Source organism: Cyrtonyx montezumae, unplaced genomic scaffold (genome assembly GCF_038088225.1).
Source record: "Cyrtonyx montezumae isolate F1298 unplaced genomic scaffold, pur_monq_1.0 scaffold_8, whole genome shotgun sequence".
In the NCBI taxonomy this organism is placed as follows: Eukaryota; Metazoa; Chordata; class Aves; order Galliformes; family Odontophoridae; genus Cyrtonyx; species Cyrtonyx montezumae.
In genome coordinates, this window is record NW_027072089.1 from 58033869 (window position 1) to 58052465 (window position 18597).

At 36.3% G+C, this 18597-nt stretch overlaps 1 protein-coding gene across 1 annotated transcript in view; it reads right to left on the reverse strand.

Annotated features, from left to right (window-relative positions):
* The window catches only part of GABBR2 (gamma-aminobutyric acid type B receptor subunit 2), a 443392-nt gene that overhangs the window by 125229 nt on the left and 299566 nt on the right, over positions 1 to 18597 (reverse strand). The window contains exon 13 of the mRNA XM_065753547.1: positions 5708 to 5830. Coding sequence (XP_065609619.1) covers positions 5708 to 5830 — 123 coding nt within the window. The remainder of the gene's footprint in view (positions 1 to 5707; positions 5831 to 18597) is intronic.

Below are 18597 nucleotides of genomic sequence, written 5' to 3' on the forward strand. Positions count from 1 at the left end.
AAGGCTAGCTAATTTCCATGAAAGCCTTTGATGAAATAAATTGTCAAGTCCTTTCAGGAGACCTAGCAGGCTGTGTCAGCTTCTGTTCACATGCTTGCTGGCTTCTTCAAAGGATTTTACAGTTTTTGAATCATATGTTCCTCCACAAGTGCCATATCAACTCTTCTTCAGTGTTGTATATTTATCTCTAATTCTACTCTTGACTACAATTTTTATCAGTTGGCCTGTTACAGGCATTAGCTGAAAACCATGAGGTTTCCACTCTGCCTTGAAAACATGACAAGACATTTGTAACTTTTCTTTCAGATATCATAGCAGCTCTGAGCTTATGATTATGTACTGCTGTCAGTAGTTTCACTACTACTCCTCTGAACTGCTTTAGAAAGCAATCCAGTTCTGGTGCCTTATTTGTAAACAGTTTGTTCCCATCAGCAGCCCATCACTGTTCAGTGAGTTCATTACAAGGGTTCTAGCATAGGAATCTCCATAAGTTCTTAAATAGTTTTGATGAAAAAAGCAACAGAATAGTCATTTAATAATTCTACTCAACCCTGTTGTCTGCATGTAATGTCATTGTATTCTGATCAAACATTATTCCTTCAGACTCCCTGGAAAGCTTCCTGATCCCAATATATAGATAATTATTTATTATTCATTTTTGTGCCTTTTCCCAATTGTTTTAGCCTTATTTATTGTGTTCCATGTTTAACCTTTTCAGAGTTTATGACCCTTTCTGTTTTCCTGATTTGGATATAACTTCTTTTTTTTTTTTTGAAGGATATCTTCCTGCTGTTCAATCATGCTGAGTTTCTCCCTTTTCAAGTCCTGTTTGATGTGTGGCATGCATTTACTCCATGCCTCCAACATGTGTATTTTAATACTTTCTAGGCCACCTGCAAAGATTTAACTCTCTAGGGTGTCCTCTTTAGTGTCTCTTTAAGAGGCTTCCTCAGTGTTATATTGTTTCCCTTTCTGAGGTTGAGTACCACTCTACTGATATTTTGTTGGCTGTTGTTGCTTCTTCAAAGCTATTGAAGATAAGAATGTTTTATTTGTAGCTACAGAATAGCCCTTCAAATATCAACACTTCTCAACAGATTCTGTATGCTATTCAGAATGAAATCAAGGGTTAATTTCCTCTTGCTGGGTACTCCAATCTGGTGAAGTGGGAAGCAGTCACTGCCCCGAAATAAGTTTGTTGAGCAGCACAATCTGATGTGGCACTTGTCCAGTTTACATATGCATATATTTGCTCTTGCAATATTTATGACTCCCTCGGCATATCAGACAAAGCTGATCCTCTATCTTGTTGGCTAGTATCACACTGCCAATAACATTTTTATATGCTTGGAATATATGGGAATTCCAACTCACTCACTGAACTGATTAATTTGTTAATCTTATTTTACTTGAAGATTTCTTTAGTAGACAACACGACTGCACTACTGGCATGGCCTGCTCAACTTTTCCGGTATATTGTTATTTTTACTACAGCAGTGTCCTCATAGAAAGCTACACCCACTTAGTTTCCACATTTCTATATTAATGCTAGAGGTCCAAGTCATATGCACCTCACTGATTTCTTTTTCTCATCTGCATCTTATAAAAAGGCACGTTGTTCTGTTATTATTATTAGTCATTACTTATTTATTTCCATCTCAGGACAATTCAGTGAGAAACATTAACTACTAGAAACATTCCATATGATAGCAGAACATAAAAATATTGATAATGTTATCATATGGTTGAATAGAGGAAATGTTACAGTGTCAACTGTATATCTAGTACTAAGACATCAAGGAACAAAAACACTGCTATCCCAGATAAATAGATTTTAAAATGTTGCAAGACTTATTGTCATCTGGCATGCAAATAATTGTTTTTATGAGTCTAATAACAGTAATATAAGATCATTTTACTTTTGGGAACCATAAAATATGGTCTATCTCCCCTAGTTCTTATCTGTTTAACATTATTACTGGTTACCTTCTAAATCTACAGTGATTCAATCTGTGCCCACATCTTAGAAATCTGTACCTTGAGAAGAGGTGTGCGTGACTGCATATCTACACAGACTTACTGAACTGTAGTAAATATATAATTGAATTATAACATGCCTGCTGCTCAGGAAGAAGTGATTCCACTTCATAAAAGGTTTTGCTATTTCAGACAATGGTTTCATTCCAAAGCAGGTGCATCAGTGTGATGATGATGAAACGAGAGTGGTTTCCTACATATTTTTGTCTTGTGGTTGGATCTGTGTCTTATTAACAGTAAGACTCCACAGTAACAAAGCATTTATGATGCTTGTCTTTAGAAAGAGGAGTAAACTCACACTAAAATCTCCCTAAGAGGAGATGCTATCAGAATCTTTCCTCCATACAGGTGACTATTTTCATGAAATCTGTAGCGATGCTATGTCCTCAAGATCTGTGACTACTCTGTCAAAATTATCTGAATTTGACAGTTTTAAAGTTTATTAGGCAGTAGGAATAACCAGGCACACACAGAGCACCAGACCCCATTTAGCGGCTGACTACCACTGGGGAAGGATCTCTTGTTGGAGATCTCCTCCCTGTGGAGTTTTGGGTGAGCCTTGACTACCTGCAACAGGTGAGCCTTTCTTTATTTACCAGTTGTCTGTATACCACCTAGAAAAGCCTTACAAAATATACTATCCACCTCATTGTTTTCTGTGGGTACTATTCTTTTGGGGTATTCACCCTACAAGGAGGATCCTTACCATTCTTCTGTAGGAAACTGGAGTATAGCTACAAAACTTTTAAAGCTGTCCCTGCCTTTATCCTGTAGTCTGTTTGCTTTTAGCAAAGAGTTTTCTTGCCTGTGTATTAAATACTAGTAACTGCCCTACTGATGTCTGGAGGAACTGAGACCAAGGACTGGTCTCAGTCCTTGTAACTTTTAATTGGGTCTCTTGTAGCATTTGTACGTGTGTGCTTCACAAGGAAAGCTGATCTCTAGGTTCTGAATTGCAGATACCAATCTGAAAACCGACATACAAACATTTCAGTTTGTTTCTTGCTTCTCACAGTGGCATTCATTCCAGCAGACACTCTTTCACTTCCCTTTATGGTTTTTGATATAGGCTGCCCATCTTCAACTTTTAAGACGTGTATAGATTGACTTTACAAATTCGGGGAAGGGAATATAGAATTTTAAGAAGTACTTGATAACTTGCTGGTGTTGAGATTCAAATAAACCATTTAGGGTACAATTTCAAGGACACTGACATAAGATTCCTCATTTTGATTACTTTCACTGACACATTTATGAAAACACAATTAATAAAGACCAACTGAAAGTGTTAAGTCTTCACACACCAAATGCAGCACTTTCACACAGGAAGTCTATGAGTATTCATAGTTAAAACAGCACTCAGAACATCTTGATGCACAGAAGATGGTCATAGCTAAAATGACTGATAGCACTCAGAACTTTGGAGTCTATGTTCAGTTTAGTCTGTATTACTTAGATCTACTTTATCTGAGAGAAAATATGCCATTAAAATTATTTCTTATCCACGGGTAGGATGAGAAATGTGTGACACATTTTCAGTCAGTAATAAAACAGAAACTTGCCCGCAGTAGTGTTTACCTATGTGGTAGGTATTTCCAAAACACAAAAGAAACAATAACTACTCAGGTAAACTCAACTAAAGACTCACCATTGCAGAACGCATTTAAAAAATCCCTAAAATGAAAAAAAAAAACCCAAAACAAATGCAAATACAATTGTCATTCTCTTTTAAAAAGGGTTTCTGGGATCTGAGGCCAGCTTCAGAAAAACAAATTGCAGTTTACCTCATTGCATATAAGCAAAGCACACATGTAAAGTAGTTTAATTACAACATTTACTTGCATATTATTTTTATTTCCTTTCCTCCCCAAGTCCATCAGCTTAAGAAAGCATTCCAACCAGTTTACAGTCACAACAGAGAATTCTAACAGAGAACTTTGATCGATTCTATGCTGAATATTCAAAATATGACATAGGTTCATGCACGTTACCCATTTTTATGTGAGTTTTTAAGATTTTCATGGGCTTACCCAGTTCCCAGACAGTTCTGGCTCTAAAACAGTTCAGGCAACTGGTGCGCAGCCCCATGATCATAACGCCAAGTATGGAGAAATCTCACTAGGATTTTAGCTGTACACATTACACACTCATAAGTTTAGGTATAAACTGCAGACTTTTAGAACTGCAATTACAATTACTTTTCATATATATATTTCATTTAAGGTTTGATAGCTTCACTGTTATTGTGTCTGTCTACAAAAAATTCACTCTAGTGATTCTGCTAAGATTATATACCAGGACCCTCACTTTTGTTTTCCCTTTGATCTGGGTAAAAAATAATAGTAATAATAAAAATCATATAACTTAATCAAGTACTGAAGTGAACATTATTAAAATTGGATTTTGCAATCATTCATAGTAGCACGTTTTGTTTTACATGCACAGTGAAACAGTTAGAAATAATGGTAACTGAAATATCTTCAGTTGCAGAGTAGTTGGAAGGTAATGAAAAAAAAAGGCCTATCAACATGCTGCTACTGTTTCAAGCTCTGCAAACACAGGGCACAAGTGTCTGCACAAGACACATTTTAGTTACGTTTTCCATTTTTATTGACAACTAGAGTGGCTGGAGAGCCTCTTCAAAATCAAGTTCAAACTCTAGGGAATGATTGCGTAAACTTTTTTTCAGACTACAAAATGATTTCTTGAAAGGCTTCCGTGGCAGCTTATGAGACATCATTCCAAGGTATCTTACAGAAGTTATGTTCAAATAAAAACAAAATTTTCTAATAAAATTCCAGAACTACATCAAAAAGTAGGAGCAATGTAAAAACAATGGAACAAAGCATCATATCTTTTCTTGCAAATATTAACGCCATAAGAGAAAAATATTGTTCATTATCTCACTGATTGCCAAATATAGGAGAATGGACTATCACTTCTTCATATAATCTACTTTTCAGATATTACTAGTTTCCTTGCTGGGTTTCACAGCTAATCCACACAGACAGAATGACACGTATTCTTTTTTTTTCTGGTTCTATATCATTGCTGCCATGGTTCTTCCTGCCAGCTCCTCCATGTCCAGAAATCCCATTCTGTTCTCTGCAAGAAACCTACCAGAATGCTGGAAACTTTGTACACATGGTTTTAAGGAATTACTTGCTCCCTACTGAAATCTGTAGCATGGCCTTTCTGGGAATTAAATTAGAATAGGAATAATCAGCATGTGTGTTTGCACATGCTACTATTGAAAATAAATATAGCAGTAGCTAACATAATTCCTGTGCATCTTCACAAAGAATGCAGTAACTGCATTGTAAGCAGTGACTTTTTGCATTTATCTTGTATGAGATATCTGAAATCTGCTAATGGATTCTGATAATCTATTATTTATTGCAACAGACTCTAATAGTGAGCCTTAGAAGAGAAGTCTCCACTGTTTACAACACTTTCATCTAAAAACTCCCAGAAGTGACAGGAAAGTAGCACCTACAACCACAGATAGGAATTCTTCTGGTTGCAGTCTGCATTTCGATTTGCTTTTAAAAATAGAGCATTTATTTCCCCCAGATACAACTTGCTTTCATATAAACTAATACATATAGCAAGTTCTTATAGAAAGCTGTAGATACACAACCACGAGTATTACTTGGGCTTGAGGACATACCTCCATGTTATACTTTTCCACTGTCCTTCTTAAAGGATCCACAACCTGCCAGCAAATCAGGATGCAAAGATCAATCAGTAGCATCCCTCCAACTATCACCATTAGCTTCTGGTCTTTAATGATCTGGAGAGACAAAAAAAAAAAGAAAAAAAAGGGAAATTCCCATGAGCCACCGATAGATACCTGTACAACTTTACTCCTATACAGGGACTAAAACACAACTTGCTAATGAAAATTTTTTTAACAGTGAATGGGGCAAAGTTTCAGAAACACTGAAAGATGAAAGCAAGAAGACACAAATTATTTTAGTTTATTTTGTGATTATTAGAAATATCAGAAGTGCATTCAGACTACTAAAGAGAAACTCAGAGGTTTCTTAAATAATAATATTGAAGTCTAGCATTAAAATAAACACTTAAGAAATTAAAATGTCTATTTTACAGATTCACTATTTGTTTATATATGCAAGTGTCAAAAAATGTAACATCTCTCAGAACAGCAGGAATCAAGCAGGAATAGAGTTTTCATTCAGATTTACAGTGTCAACTTTGTCATTATTTTATTGAACCTGGAAAATGTGTTTGCAAGGTGTTAAAAGGTAAGTACAGATGTTTCATATCTGTGTGTGCTGTGTGTATGTGTATATATATATATATACATGTACATATATGGTGTGTATATATAACTCTTTCGTCTGTTACCCAGGGAGTGGTAAGGAATTATTTATTTTTTCTATATTACAATAGTGAGAGGCACTTAAGCCTATGCAACTTAAATATGTTTTTATTTCTGCATGAATGGCTCAAAAAAAAAAAAAAAACCAAACCCAAAATTCCTAATAATAGGAATAATCAAAACTACGTACAACAGTCTTGTATAGTTGCGTGCAATCCCTATATTATTACTATTAAACAATTATTGTTAAACATATAGCTGCATAAATAAAATACATTGTAATTCCACTATTTCAGTTGCAAATCTGTCAGCAAGTTCCAATTATTTGGCTTAAATTAATTTTATGTATTTTTCTTGTGCCTATGTTTCTGTGTTTTGCTTTTTGTTTTTGTTTCAATGAATAAATACTTTCATTACTAATGAACCCTCATTCAATACTCAAAAAGATACTGCTAAATTGCTTTAATATGGACAAAATCACACACTTTTCTATAGTTGGTTTAATTCAAATAAAGTATTCAAAAATACTAAGTATAAGAGCCTTAATAATTTCAGTTCAATTTGATAAACATGGTAGGATTTTGAAATAAAGCCAGAAGCGTCAGATAATCTTACTACAGGCAAGGCTACCAATCCTGCTTAGAATATTTTCATAGAATTCCTATTAAATGTAAGGAAAGGACAAAAATAAATGCAATTTGAAATAATGTAAAATGAACCTTAGGAAGTTTATTTTTTGTATGATCGAGTGTGACACATTCTTCATTTGGATAGAAGTTTCTTCAGTATTACACATTATTAAACTTCTGGTTTATGCTGTAAATCATTTTGAGTAAATTAAATATAGAAATAAGGCTAGCAATCAGAATGACTTGAAGGACTTGAGGCATTATGTTCATTTCCTGAGACCAGCTATTTATATTCATGTAGCTACCATCATTATGACCAGAAAGATGCTTTCTGTGCTTGCATGAGTAATGAGGCAAAAAGTCCATCTCATCAGACATAACTTAGGTGTGCTTGGAAGAGAGGGTGAATATAAAGGTGCACCTTCCATTCCACTGTGTATCATTGCTGAGCAGTTTGGCAATGAGAATTTTGCAAGGGAAAAGGTATCTTGGCAGGGAGGTGGTGAGGATGTTCTCAGCAGGTGAAAAGGAAAGCAGGTATTTAGATTCTCTCTCTCTAGTCTTTGGGAAAACACAACTGTGCCTGACCATTCAGCTCTTTACAAATTGCAGTTAAAGCTGAGATAAAGGCTGTTAATCATTGAAATTACTGTCTGTAACAAACATCCATGCATTGTTCATCTTTAATCCAATTGCTCTAAACAGGAGAGGTAGCCCGTTTTCCTCTATGGGATAGATTTAAGAGACAACATCTTTTTTAGAAGAATGTACCCTTCAAAGGAGCAATCACTCATTGCATTTAAAGCCTTATACTCCACCTGCCCTGCTAATTCTACAAGCTGAGTGAAACTTGCATACTCTTGCGAGTAATGTGAAAGGATGATAAGCTTATAAACTCATTTGTAGCTGCACTCCAAGGGTCAGATTACTCTGAGTAGAAGTTACTTACCATAGTAGCTCCCTTGATCTTTACTGAATCCATGAAAAATTCACCTGATTTACAGTAGCTTATATTTTTTCTGGTACCTAGCTCCTAGTGAGATTTTGTTCAGAAAATATATATAACTACATACCTGCATATATGTATATGTTAGAAGGTCACCTTTATTAGAAACACTGTTCTTCAAGAATTACTGTTTTAATTAAAATAATCCTTACTTTCAGATAATGCTATTTCTTGCAAGGCAAAGGTAGACTCCTTCCAAGAATTTACATTATCTGCTTCAGAAACACGAAAAATAACACCTGGGAATTCTTGTTCTACTAACTTTCTGAAGTACCAGATTTAAAATTTGCTTTACCTCCCTCTTGGATGGCTAGCTAGTTATTTTTATTGTCAATTTATTGGTTGGTCTTTTTAATTAATGAGGTTTATTGTACTGAAGTTGTCTGTTGAACCATTACATGACTAAGTTCTTTCAATTGTCAGTGGGCTGAGACAGAAATCTCCAAAAGAGATTCCAGGCTACCCATCTCAGTAGAATTTAGGACCAGAGAAATGAGTGTTCTGAAAAGTGCCCCCAACTTTCCTCCCAGCTCCTGTCATGAGTGTGCAAGGACCATTAACTTCAGCCAAAAAAAAAAATGCATTTGAGTAACTTGTGCTTTGTGAAAAGAATCTTCCAGAAATGTTTCCCTTGCCTGTACTGAATAATAAAATTTCCTTATTAAAAAAAAAAAAAAAGAAAAGCAAAACTCAAAAATTAGTTGTGATACCTTATTTTTCCAGTGAAAATAGTGAGAATTTCTACTGGGACACCTAGGACCAGTAAAACAAGAGACATATAACTCAATTTATACCAATTATAATGATACTGAAATTAAATTTGCATCATATGCAGGTTTACCAAGACTTGGAAACAGCAATACAGCAATGCCAGAAGCAAAAGAGTGAAAGGAGACTATTAAAATCAGTAATATTGATAATCCACTAATTACTGGTCAAAAGAAACTGCCATATCCAATATGCCATATCACTTCCTATTTAGAATTACACTGCAAATTGCCCTTCCATGCTCTCAACTTTGTTAGTAGCTGACCTTGCACTATTGTAGATGTTAATCTTAGCTTTTTTTTTTTTTTTTTTTCGGCAAGTATTTATTTACTTATTAGAGGAAATAGAGCAAACAGAAAAGCTTTTTCTTGGATACCTCTTGGAGCATTTCCTCATGCATTTCAGAAGGCATAAGGTACAGAAGAGCAGCTGTCATTGGCAGCTGGTATTATTCATCCCCTACTTGTGCCAGTGAGCAAACTGCAGGATGAAGGCAAGGAAAAGGAAGTCCATAAGACAACCTGAGGAAGTGATCAGCACTACTGCAATGGGCTCGGTAAAGCTCAATACTACCAATGCTGTGTGCAGAGCAAATAGGTTGAAAGCACGTCCCCAGGCCAGCCACACACACCCAATCCCATCCTGTTCTCCTCCTTGCAAAACTATTGTGGTAATGCAGTTCTTGGGCAGAACTCTTCACTAAAACATTAGATTTTCAGAGATTTAATTATTTGTTTAAATTGGAAGCCATATCTATGGGTACTTAGTCAGAGGTGTTGACAGCACTGAATTCTAATAATGCTACCTTTACTGGGAGAAAAGCAGTAATTCAATTTGTCTCTTATTATGTGAGGATTACCGTAAGATTAAATTAAATAAAACAAACAGCTTTTGTCTTCTGATGCTTCACACTTCACATCTACCTCAGTGAAACTATTTTAGACTGCAGAAAAAAGGAATAGCTTTGTATAAGAGCACTGTTGGGAAGAAAACACAGATGCTAACCTACGTTGGTGCTTCCTTTCCCTCAGCTATTTAAAGAGCTTTTCTTCTGCTTGTGATTAGCACTTTTGTCCTAACATGCATTTACTCTGCCAATGCCATTGGCATACCACTCACTGCAATTCTGAAAGGCTTGCTGATCTCCCTGCTCCACCTGTAGGAAGCCCAGCTTTCCTTCTCTCCAGCCATTACTCCCACCCACCAGCACTTTTAAGTTCAGTACATCTACTTGGGAAACACCAGATGTACCGAAGGAGGCTTGACTCAGATCTTGTGAATCCAACAGAATTTCTCTGACTGACAAAAGAAAGTTATGAGTAACTCACTTACTCCTTACCATCAAATGTATCTTCTTGCAGGGGAACATTCTGATTCTTTTTCCCCTTTTCATCCTCCCTCTAGCACACAGTAAATCAATCTTTGGAGAAATGTATAGTAACTAATAAAATTCATTTTTAGCAGTGCTCCTGAGCCCTTGCAGAAGCCAAGCTCTCATACAGCAGCATCTGTGAATAATATTTTCTACCATCTGTGGTTGGATAGGTGAATCTTTCTCATCCTAGCAGATCAACCCTCTGTTATAAATGCCATTGCTACCAGCTTGGACAATATATCTGGATATGAAGCTATCTGTCTTCCAAACAAATTTCTTCAAAACAGTAACCAGTAACCCTTTTTCTCTTTAGCAACACTGCCATATGAGCAGATCAAACTCTTATCTGTAAACTGGTGGCTTAGTGCCCATGAAGATAAGTTCAAGATTGAAGTCTTTACCTTTCCTGAACTGTGTATATGAATCACAGGAGATGTGACATCTGTCTAAAGCTCTGGGAAGAAGTTTCTGCTCATGAAACTCTTAGGGATTTTATCAAAATATCACAGGCTGTACTACTTGCCACAGCAACTTCAAATATCCAAATGACTGTTTTTTTTTTCTCCGCAGAATTTTTGCGAGTTGGTTTGTTTTCTAAAGCATGGCCATTGTGCTCTGTAAGACCCCATCCTCAACCAGTGTATGAGATCAACAGGTGAACTGGTAAAACAGCAAGAGATGATTAGAATTATTCTTTGTGGTTAAGGATAAGGCAAGCTTAATTTTGTTATTTCTTACCTTACTAGAAAATGACTTTGCAAATACAGTCTTTTCCTATGTGACTTAGACCTTAAAGCCAAACTCGCTATTTTAAACCAACAACAAAGACTGAAATATGAAGACTTTCTCTCTTCTCCAGGATGTAACATAAGCTTTCTTCTATTTTTTTCACAAATAGCTTTCCCGCATGGATTCAATAGTTAATTTTCTCCTGTCTTTAAGATTTACCTTGCTTGTTACCAGGAATGTCACCTCCCTTTTGTCAGAATCAAGTATTTAAGGGAAGATATATTAACTAACTCCTGAGTTTTACTTCTTTTCATTCTTTTTCTTTGTTAAATACATAGAAACATAAAAGGCTGGGAGTATTTTTGTATCTATTTACAAGTTACGAGATAAATATATATTTTCCTTTTCTTCAAATAACTTGATCTTTGCCTAGTTAGAAGGCAGTTCTGGTTTCTGTTATGTAGATCAACCTTTCCTAGTTGAGCTGACACAGACGTTGCTTTCCTTCTGGCACTCAGTTGGATGAACACTCAATGCAATTCAGAAACTCCTTTTCAGCTGCTCCCTCCCTACACTCTTAGAAAGGAATCTGTAGAGAGAGAACTTCTTTAAAAGATCTGTTTGCAAACCTTGATAGACCCTGTTGCATGAAATTAATAGTACTGACAACAATGAAGAAAGCCCTTGCAAGTCTGAAACACAATGTTCCTCTTCCTTGTGCACACAAACTGAGCAGATATCATGCTGATAGCTGTCCTACCTTCAGTGTGGAAGAAGAAAAAATAATAAGATTTGTGGAGAAAAAAATGATAAAGTCTACAATGTTGGAAAAATGGATCTGGCCTTTAGGATAGTCTCTGTATCACATGAACTGCTCTTTTATTCTCCCACTATGATTAATGGATGCCTTAGGGTGGCTCCCTTCATTAAGTAGGTCAGTACAGGTGAAACAGTGCCATGAAAGTGATGATGCAGAGTCAGTGGTAGATAACTGAACTTTGTCATATGTGGGCAAAAGGCCACCTATCTTCCAGTTATTAAAGCCATTAATATTTTAGAGAACTATTCTGTAATACATTCTATATTTCTATTGTGTAATGGAATGAGAGAAAAAAAGGACTATTGAAAACACATTATGCACTTGTTCCCAATAACTCCACAATGTTTTTTCAACAGCTATTATGAGTATTTCCTATAATAGGTTCTATGATAAGTATCGGGAACACTTTTCACAGTGCAATTATAGTTTTAATGAGTGAATGCTAATACTTTAAAGAAAACACTCTATACAAGCAAGCTTTTTGGCCAACAATTCACTGGTAGTAAAAGCAAAGCTTAAGACATTTTACTATCTTAGAAGTACCTCAATTAATTTAATGAAAGATTTGCATATCTGCTTATACATATATTTTTCAATTGCCTTCTGAGATGATCTGCAGTCTGAACATTATGAGTTGTACAGTTTTCCAGCAATATTGAGTGTGGTACTACTGATAATAATGGACAACTAGGTATTGAGAATTTAGAAGAGACAGCCACCAGCATGTTAAAACCTTGTTTCTTCCTTGCTGAGTCGTGCTCAGAATAACTGGAAAGCATTTGTTCAGAATCACCTTCTCAGTCACTGCATTTGCTAATGTGTATGTTTTGACTCCACACTCTGCTGCTAAATGAAAGTATTCAGTTAGAAGATGCCTTACTCCTTTTTGATCTCATGCAGCAGGCAGCAGGAATAAGCATCAGGAGCAGAAGATACGATTTTTACAGAAGTTAGAGAAGAAGAGAGATTCAGTAACAGTTTAGAAAGGTTATAAATTTCCTTGTATTTGAGTCTCAGTTATTGCAACAATGTTCTGGAGAATCCAAGAGATGATCATAATACTAACATCACTAACTTAATCACAGGGGGCCTATGGAATTATATAATACCTCTAGTTTCATAAAATACTCTTAACAGGGCAAAAATGAAAAATAATGCAGTATTTTAAAAAACAGAACCACATTAAAGAAATGCAGCTTGACACTACTGGAAACAAATCACTCTTGATATATAAAGTTTTGGCAAAGAGCCTTAGAAATGGACATTATCGTAGAGTTTAATTCTGAACAACATTACATGTAGAGCTAGATAGGCTGACTTCAGAGACCTCCATATTCCATTAACTCAGAAGGTCAAAATCATCTCTGAGAGAAATGCATCTGCTGAGTCCAAGATTGCATGGACTCCTAGCATGGAGGAATTTCTACCAGGGACATGAATTCTCACTGCAGTGCTAAAAGGGATTCCAATTTTTAGGGAAAAAGCACACAAAGGATATGAATGGTCTGAAAGAAATGTTCCGATTTTGTCTGAGATAACACTAAAATAGCTAGACTTTAATATTTTCCTTAATGAACAATTCTGTAGGAAAGCATACTACATCGTTACCAAATAGCAGGCCGACATCAATGCACTTGATTACATTTACAATCCAATTTCAAGCTATTCAGGAATAAACTGCCTCATACTGTATAGCGACATGTTCTTTATTTCTCTGCCATCTATCTATTCCTTTCATAATACTTAGAAATTATGGTTGTAGCACCATTTATGAGTAGTTACGTTTCACACAGTTTTCATTGTTTTTGTTGCTACTGAGATTTAGCCTTATAAAATTGCACCATCAAGAAATTTACATATATAAATTACTCCAAAAGCATATTTTTCTTTTAGATGCACAGCTCATTTGCTTTTTTTTTTTTCCTGTGACAGGAGCTTGAGATTTAGCTCTCCAATCCATATTTATATGAATGTAAATTTTAAAAATGTGATTCCTATTGTTCCCTGGCTGACATTTTGGCTGATCAGTTCTAAAAAAAATCAGGATGTTTGTTTGATATCTATATATGGATTCTAGTATTTGGAAGCTTTGGAATTAAAATTTATAGTTCTAGCTATTTGTGGCAGAAAAAATAATGAAATAACTTAGTTTCCATTTATATCACTTTAGAAAGGACTGTATCTGTGCATGAATAACCCATGAAGGTCTACCTGAATAATTTACACTGCACTGTATGTATCATGGATTATTTGGTCCAGTGGCATATATTCATAATGGGAAAAAAAAAATCCCATACATAAGCAAATTTCAAACTGGTGACATCTTTCTTAGCCTCAAAGAATGACTGATAACATTGAAAATTTCTTTATTTACCCATATGCTTGCTCATTTTCTGCAGTTGGCTCCTAATAACTTGTACTTGTGGTATGGCTACCCAAAGCAAATTTTTGGCTCCTGTCACATCTCATTGCCTTTTCAGACTTAGGATCTCTCACATATATACTTAGTGAAATGCATGACCACCCTAGGGGAAATCCAGTGCACAGCTATTCAACCATTCAACCAATTATTTATCCACCAAACAGTTCACCTTTCAAATCCATCCTCTCTCCAATTTAGAGATTAGGATGGGATGCAGGATCATGTCAAAGGCCTTGCATGAGTCACAGAAGATGACTATCAGGTGCTTTTCCTTTGTCCACCAATACTCCATCATAGAACATCACCAGATAGGTCAGGCTGTGCTGGCTGTCTCAGATCACTTCCTCATCCCACACGTGCCTTTACTAGATCAGGCTGTCAACAGCCCCATACAGTCTGGCCTCAAACACCTCCAGGAATGGGCATTTCCATCTTTCTTGCAGAGGTTTTCAAATGAGGGAGTAAGATAGCTGAAATGAGTTGTGAGGAGAAGGCAGCAGCAAATAAGCTTATAAGTGTGCAGCCTCCAGCTGCTCTCCTCTCTCAATTTTTTTTTAATTTTTTATTTTTCCCCAGGGACAATCAGTGCAGCTGCAGCTCCTCATAGTTTCCACGTAGCTGGCACCATGGGGTGACAGCACACAACCAGCTGCCCACTCTGGCTGGAGGGGACGTTCAGAACAATCCATGTGTTCTGCTCTGCTCAAAGGATACAGATGGTTGCTTGTCACTTCAACTATTCCATGCTTCTCCATTTATGGACCATTAAGTGTAAGAACTGGGGAAGATGGCTGACCAAACTTATGTTAATAGAGGAAGGGGGAAGGCAGTGAGCTAAAATGTTTGAGAATTCCTTCTCTACTACACTTAGGTAACATGTTTGCCTCTGAGATATGAGAAATCCTACAAATGCTATCTTTGCCTGAAAACTGTCCTTACAGAGATTGCTAAAGCACAACAAATCATAGAATGGCTTGGGTTGGAGGGGATCTTAAAGACCATCCAGTCCCAACCCCCTGACACAGCCAGGGCTGTCCCCAACCTGTTCAGGAAGCCCAAGGCTTCATCCAACCTGGCCTTGAACACCTCCAGGGACAGGGACTCTACTGTTTCCCTGAGTGGCCTGTTTCAGTGCCTCATCACCTGCTGAGTAAAAAATTCCTTCCTAGTATCTAACCTAAATCTCCCCTCTTTTGGTTTAAAGCTGTTCCCCCTTGTACAATCACTATCAAATCATGTTAAAAAGTTATTTCCCCTCCTGCTTCTAAGCAGGTACTGGAATGCTGCAATGAGGTGTCCCTATCAAATTCCACCAAAGTGAGAAATCAATTATTTTCACCACGTTGGTACTTAACTGTCGTATATATGAGACCACCTATTGAGAACTGTTATTTCCTTTCTCATTATGTGTCTTTTTCTGGTTAAGTGAAAAAGATTCCAGCAGAAAGCTCTCTTTAACTACGCATGTGCATGCCCAGAGCAAACTCAATGTGTACTTAGTAATACTGGCATCCTGCAGAACATTAAGGCTGCACTTGTGTCCCATAGTGCACACGGAGAACAAATGTACGTTGTAGAAATCTCATTATTAGCAAGCTGTAGGTTTTCAATGATCGAGTTTTTAGCCACAGTAACAGCCTTTTGACATTTTCATGAGTCCATTCCTCTTAAAGAAATTGAAAAGTATGAGAATTCAATTATATAGAGAACTGCATTCATCAGCAAAAGGAACCTTTAGATCTTTGCACACCTCATCAGCTTGTGCTAAAAGAACAACTAGTAGCTATTACATGTGGCATATATTTTGCCCATAGGTTTCACAGATAGATTGTAATAGAAAAAAGTGTGTCAAAACTGTAAACCCCCCCTGTTCAACTTTTATGCTCTGAGAAGAAGCTCACACTTCTGTGTACCCTTTGAAGTCAGTCCTTATTTCATTTTTTTCTTCCCTCTTACCCTTCTCTCCCTCCTATGATGTTTTTCCCTTCTATTATATCCCTATCTGTCCCTGTATGTCTCTGAATTTCAATGGTAATTTAATACTAAACTAGACCTGGTCTATCAGCTACAGCTAGCTTTCTGAATCCCAGACTCTGGCTCTACATTCTACCACACTCAGTTTTCCTGACCACTTCTTACAACAGAGCCACCCCCTCCTCTCCCCTCCCAGTCAATTCTTTGCTGTCTCTCAACTGTACTTTAACTCTTGGTGAATTCTTATCTAAATCCAGTCTTCATTTGCTCATCAACTATTATACTAGTTCATAATCCCAAGATTTCCCTTATTCTTCCTATCCACACTGGATTCAGCTCTTTTCAATCCCTTCACAGAAAAATTGATTCCTTATTCTCAGCCCCTTCCCCCCTCCATACCTTGTGGCCCCACAGTTCTGCAGTGCTAGGCTTCCTTTGCCATATAAGCATTGATACAGCAGTCTGCACAAACCCTTGTCATGGTAATGTATGAACACCACTATCCACTCCAGAAATCTTTAAGGACTCAGTAGATTCAACATAAGAAAATAAGTCTGCCACAGCCTAACTGCAGACTGTCAGGCATAGCTAAGTGAAGTCACATCTGCAAGTCACTTTCCTCTTCTGGTTCTTTGTAGCTTTCTAACTCACTGTTAGCAATGACATCTCATTCTCAAAACTTGTTATGCTCTTTAAGCCTTTCTCATCTGTGAGAAATGTACAATCACAGAGTAAGTTTAAAAACAGAGAAAAGCTTGCAATGTATCAAGTAACAGGATAGCATTAACAAAACTATAACAGCCTAAGTCTTAAGAAAGGATGCTGGTATGCATCTCCTTGTGCAGTTATATTCTGTATTTACCTGGTAACAATGCAATGTAAAGATATAAAACACCAGTCTACAGTGGTAGTAACAACTGAGTACATTTACAGAATTTTCAGTGGAAAAGAAACACAAAACATCCCTCCCTGGATTTCATATTTGAAGGATGAAGTGGAAATAGACAATGCTGAAGTGTACTGTGTTATAGGTAAGGACAAGATTACCAAAGGAATACCAACAGTGAAGTATTATGCTTTCAAATATGAACTGTACATTGTGCAACGTTGTGGCCTAGATAATAATACTTTATTGTATTCACCTTCAAATGGTCAAATACTTGTCTTTGTAGGAGCAGAATACATAAAACTTATGCAGTCTTTTTAAAACACTGGCTTGAATTTGTTACTGTTTTGGTCTTTGTCAGAAGTGAATGGCCTGCTTTATGTATGGGTGTTGTTTGTCACTATGCAGAACTGCTTGAAAGCCTCTTGAGACTCGCAGTTCTAGGGACAGCAAAGCTCCCAGAAAAAAAGACAACTGTCTAAATTTCACCAGAAGGACTGGCATTTGCAAAAGGTTAACTTCACCAGCACACCACATACTTTTCCATCACTGCTATTCTCTCTCCCCTTGCTCACAGCCAGTCCTCCTCTGCTGGTCAGGAGAACATAAAAGCAGTCCTCACCTCTCACTGAGCAGATGTTCTGGTTTCTAAACCAACAAAGCTGTTTTAGCAAAAACAGAACCACCACTCATTTATGATGGTTGCACTTACCTTTAATGTAAGTTCGATTCTACTTCCTAAAATCTTAAACTAACCTCTCAATTTTTTTTTTAGTTTTAAAGAAATTTCTTTAAAACTAAAGAAAAAATAAGAAAATAATAATACAAAAAAATCAGCCTACTTTTGTCATTTTTATTTAATAAAAATTGATATTGTTGCAACCCCTGTTTCAGAACCAGCTAAAATTAAAACATTTTTAATTTGCTTCCTTTGAGCCCTGGCAAGATCAAAGACGGTAACAAAGCTTTGAGAATGTTGCAAAATGAGTCAGTTAGCAGCCTGATACCAGGAGTTTCTTTTTTCTGATAACAAACAAGTAGGTTCATAAATGGTTGAAAATATAAGAGAATTCTGAGAGAAGTTAACAAAAAACTTCACCTAGTTCAAGACATCATAAATCAATTAGTTCTACTCTCCACTATGCTCAAATGATACTATAGATTATTATTATTTAAAATCATATATATTTGCTCTACAGGAGAAAAATCCACTCATTTCTTCATTCTTCATAAAGCTATGTTGTACATTAAGATAGGTGCTCAGCAAAAATTTAGAAGCAATCTTGCCCTAGGTGATGAAGATTAATAGCTTTACTTATTATATTTTTCTTTACTTCCCTTAATGCTCACTTCCATGAAAATAATAACTATTTTCAAAAACAACAGAGAATTATTTTCCTTCTGTGAAAAATATTCACTGTTTGGAAAGTTTCCCAATGACAGTATCCAGGATGAAAAGCAAAAGTAGTATACATATAATGTAAGATTATATGTACATATTTATATGGAGGTGGAAACTGAACTGACCACAGATGAACAGGAGACGCAGTATTTAAATAATTTTGGAACTTTGCACTCCTTGTACTGAAATGGCAGTCTGCTCTGA